At 38.2% G+C, this 4,627-nt stretch overlaps 1 protein-coding gene across 1 annotated transcript; it reads left to right on the forward strand.

The window, feature by feature from the left end:
- The first annotated feature begins 1,628 nt into the window (after nt 1–1,628).
- LOC121027558 (cytoskeleton-associated protein 2-like) lies at nt 1,629–3,998 on the forward strand. The gene is given in 6 exon segments (XM_040471097.1): nt 1,629–1,817; nt 1,819–2,560; nt 2,563–2,868; nt 2,871–3,115; nt 3,362–3,730; nt 3,733–3,998. Coding segments are annotated over 6 exon segments (2,088 nt in total). The 5' UTR covers nt 1,629–1,643; the 3' UTR covers nt 3,985–3,998.
- Nucleotides 3,999–4,627: the final 629 nt, after the last annotated feature.

Consider the following 4,627-nt stretch of genomic DNA (forward strand, 5'->3'; position numbering starts at 1 on the left):
ATCATGACCAGAGCCAAAGCCAAGAGTTGGACACTTAACCAACTGAGTCACCCAGGCACCTCTGGAATTCTTCCTTTTCATCATTGATTGCATCAGTCTTTTTCTGTATGGTTAGTGCTTTTTCTGTCTTGAGAAATACTTCTCAATCCAAACGTCCTAAGGTAGTCTGCTCTATTTCCTTCACATTTAAATCTTTTGTTTTGTTTTGTAATTTTAAAATTGAGATGTTATTCACATACCATGAAATTCACCTCTTTTAAGTGATTTTTAGTATATTCACAAAGTTGTGCAACCATTACCAGTATCTAATTCCAGAACATTTTCACCACCACCAAAAGAATTAATAATATCTTCCCATTCTGGAAATCCCATCCCTCCACCCCCTCTAAACCCCTGACAACTAATAACGGGTCCATAAATTTGCCTATTCTGACATTTCATTTCATATAAATGGAATCATACAATATGTATTATTTTGTGACTGGATTCTTTCACTTAGCATAAAGTTCTCAAGGTTCATCTGTTATTCCTTTTAATGGCTCAGTGACATTTCATTGTATGGATATAACACATTTTTGTTTATCCACTCATCAGTTGATGGACATTTGGGTTATTTCCATTTTAGAGCTATTATTCATTAAGATTCATTATTATTCATAATAATCATAATGAACATTCTTGCACAAATTTTTTTCTTCTTGTACAAGCTTTTGTGTGGACGTGTTTTCATTTTCTTTCACTTATCATTTTATTTTATTTCAAATTCCACCTAAGAGTGGAATTGCTAGGTAGCATGATAACCCTATGTTTAACTTTATGAGGAAATGCCAGACTGTTTTCCAAAATGGTTGCACCATTTCATATACCCACTAGCAGTGTATGAAGGTTCTGGTTTCATGCCCTCACAGACACTTATTATTATTGGTCTTTTTATTATAGCCATACTAGTGGGTGTGAACTTATACTTCATTTTGGTTTTGATTTGCATTTCCCAATGAAAAATGATGTTAAGCATCTTTTCATGCACTTATTGGCCATTTGTATATCTTCTTTGGAGGAATGTCTATTCAAATTCTTTGTCCATTTTAAATTGATTGTCTTTTTATTTTTGAGTTGTAAGGTTCTTTATAAATTCTAGATACTAGACTTTTATCAGATATATGATTTATAAATATATTCTCCCATTCTGCAATTTATCTTTTCACTTTCTTTTTTTTTTAATGTTTATTTTTGAGACACACACACACACACACACACACACACACACATAAAGTGGGAGAAGCCCACGATCTGTGAAATCATGACCTGAGCCGGAGTCAGACACTTAACCCGACTGAGCCACCCAGGCGCCCCTCTGTCTTTTTACTTTCTTGATGGTATCCTTTGAAGCACAAAAGTTTTTAATTTTAATTAAATTGAAGTCCAATTTATCTATTTTTTTCTTTAACTGTTGGTATTTTTGGTGTCATATCTTGGAAACCTTTAACTAATCCAAAGTCAAAGAAGATTTACATCTATGTTTTCTTTAAGAGTTTTATAGTTTTAGGGACACTTGATTGGCTCAGTCAGAAGAGCATATGACTTTTGATCTTGGGGTGATGAGTTTGAGCCCCATGTTGGGTGTAGAGATTATTTAAATAAAAATGAAACTTGAGTGTGGGACTGTCAGGGCTGAGACTTGTCCTCCGCCCGCAGCAGCCATGAGCACCCCAGCAGTGCCCCGGGAGCTACAACTGCCCCCGAGCCAGAGGGCCCAGCCCGAGTTCAGAGAACAAAGAAGACAGAAACTCAAGGAACATATGTTAAAAAGAAAAACCTTTTTTTGCATACAAGGAGGAAAATCACATATCCAGTGGAGACCAGAAAGTGATGAACTCTGAGGGCCAGGTCCATGAAGAGACAAAAGTTCTGAAATTTAAAACAAAAATGGCTGGTAAAGAAAAGGTCAGTAGACCTCCCGGGAACAAAAATAATATAACAATGGAAAAAAATTGTATTCCTTTAAGGCCTTCTAATGAACTAACCAATTCAACTATAGCAATTGATACACCTAATTCTGAGGATAATAATCAAACTGGGCAGTTGGTACCAATTAAAGATGACCCTCCAAGTCAACACATGACATTAAGCCAAGTGTTTCATCTTAAAAACAACAATAAAAAGAAACAAATAATGACAGAAAAACCAAAGCAAGATGCTAACATGTCCAAGAAGCTTGTGCTTGGATCTTACCGTGGCCAAATTGTTCAGTCTAAGATTAATTCATTTAGAAACCCTCTACAAGTCAGAGATGAGAGTTCTGCAGCAATAAAGAAACTTTCGACTACAGTCCCTAAAGCTACAGAGCCTCTGCGCACAAACAGCAGCAGTGTGACAGTGAAAAGCGATAGAGCCTCTAAAGTGACGACTACCACTAAACTTGTGAGCACTACAATTCAGAACAGACAGTTTCTGCGACCTCCTATTAGAAGTCACCGCGACAATGCTCAGGACGCTGTGAGACCAGGCATCGGTAGAAGCTTGGCCAACGTTACGATTCAGAAAGGGCCTCGAGAGAAAGAGTACAATTAAACACAGTTTCATCTAGTGCCAAAACCGGTTCTCAGGATATAGAAAGAAAGAAGACACTCACAAGAAGTGTGAAGTCTGAAATCGTAGCCAGGTCTGTTTCGTCTTCTAACACCAAACTGATAGAAAAGTCGAAAAACGTTGACCCTCGCAGGCATACAATAGCAAAAACAACTATTGTTAGAGCAGCTCAGCCCAAAGAAACAGCAGAAGAGAGAAAAGCTCGTCTGAGTAAGTGGAAAGCTGGCAAAAGGAAAGTCCTGAAAAGGCCTCCTAGCTCAGGAGTTACCCAGCCTGAACCTGAAGTGAAAACCCAGTTGGGTCCTTTTGGACTACCATGGTAGAAGAAGATGAACAAAGATTATTTACCGAAAAAGTGAACAAGACATTTTCTGAATGCCTAAACCTGATTAGTGAGGGATGCCCAAAAGAAGAAATATTGGTCATACTGAATGACCTGATTAAAAATATTCCAGATGCCAAAAAGCTTGTTAAATATTGGATATGCCTTGCACATATTGAACCACTCACAAGTCCTATTGAAAACATTATCACAATCTTGGGGCGCCTGGGTGGCGCAGTCGGTTAAGCGTCCGACTTCAGCCAGGTCACGATCTCGCGGTCCGGGAGTTCGAGCCCCGCGTCAGGCTCTGGGCTGATGGCTCAGAGCCTGGAGCCTGTTTCCGATTCTGTGTCTCCCTCTCTCTCTGCCCCTCCCCCGTTCATGCTCTGTCTCTCTCTGTCCCAGAAATAAATAAACGTTGAAAAAAAAATTAAAAAAAAAAAAGAAAACATTATCACAATCTATGAGAAAGACATTCTGGCGGGCGCTCAGCCTATTGAAGAGATGCGACATACCATTGCAGATATTCTGACAATGAGGAGTCAAGAAAAAGTTAAATATGGAGAAAATATTGAGGAGGCTTGTGCAACCAAGGAATACATCCATGAAGTCAGCACTGAAGGTAGCGGGGTTAATCTAGAGTCAGGAAAACCAGAAATGGAAAAGAAAACTAGAAACGTGGTATTTCAAGATGATGAAAAAAAGCAAGATGACAAAACAAAAGATTCAACCAATGATGTTAAAACCCCCAGTACAGAAACCAGGGGGAGTTGCTTAATTAAATATAATGTGTCTACTACATCATACCTACAAAGTGTAAAAAAAAAAAGATACAGTTTGACAATACAGATTCTACATTTAAAGAGCTAAAGTTTCTAACACCAGTGAGACGTTCTCGACGTATTCAAGAGAAGACTTCTAAATTGCCAGATATGTTAAAAGACCATTATCTTTATGTGTCTTTATTGGAACAATTAACAGAGTTGGGAGGTGAAACTGATGCTTTCGTATGCCGTCCCAATTCAGCACTATGCCTGATGTTCTCAGAGCCTGGAACAGCAGAAAAGAAATAAAGTGATGATGAGAAATGGGGGGAAAAAATGAAACTTAAAAAAAAAGAGTTTTATACTTTTAGTTCTTACAGTTAAGCCTTTGATCCATTTTAAGTTAATTTTCATATATGGTGTGAGATAGTCTTTAAACCATCTTGAAATAGCTTTCGTGTATGGTGTGAGATAGAAATCCAATTTCATTTTTTCCTTATGGTTAATCCATTGTTCCAGCACCATAAACTGAAGAATTCCTCCTTTTCCACAGATCTGCCATCTCATCTGTTTAGAAATCTAGTTCTGGGCACTAAATAGTGCCAGATAGTCTATTTGTCTATCACTGCGCTAATCTCACATTATCTTAATTACTTTATAGGAATTCTGGATTTTGAGAGGACAAGTGTCTTCAACCTCATTCTTTTTAAAGTTATTCTTGCCCTTTTGTTCTTTCATATAAATTTGAGAATCTGCAATTCAATCTCCTTAAAAAAGTCCTGTGGGCATTTGGTTGAAATTGCATTGAAACTATATTTTCGGGGCGCCTGGGTGGCTCAGGTCATGATCTCACAGTTTTGTCAGTTCGAACCCCACATCTGTCTCTGTGCTGGCAGCTCGGAGCCTGCTTGGGATTCTCTCTGTCTCCCTCTTTCTCTGCTTTTCCCCTGCT

The sequence above is a fragment of the Herpailurus yagouaroundi genome, unplaced genomic scaffold (assembly GCF_014898765.1).
Source record: "Herpailurus yagouaroundi ecotype Mexico unplaced genomic scaffold, PumYag 77, whole genome shotgun sequence".
In the NCBI taxonomy this organism is placed as follows: Eukaryota; Metazoa; Chordata; class Mammalia; order Carnivora; family Felidae; genus Herpailurus; species Herpailurus yagouaroundi.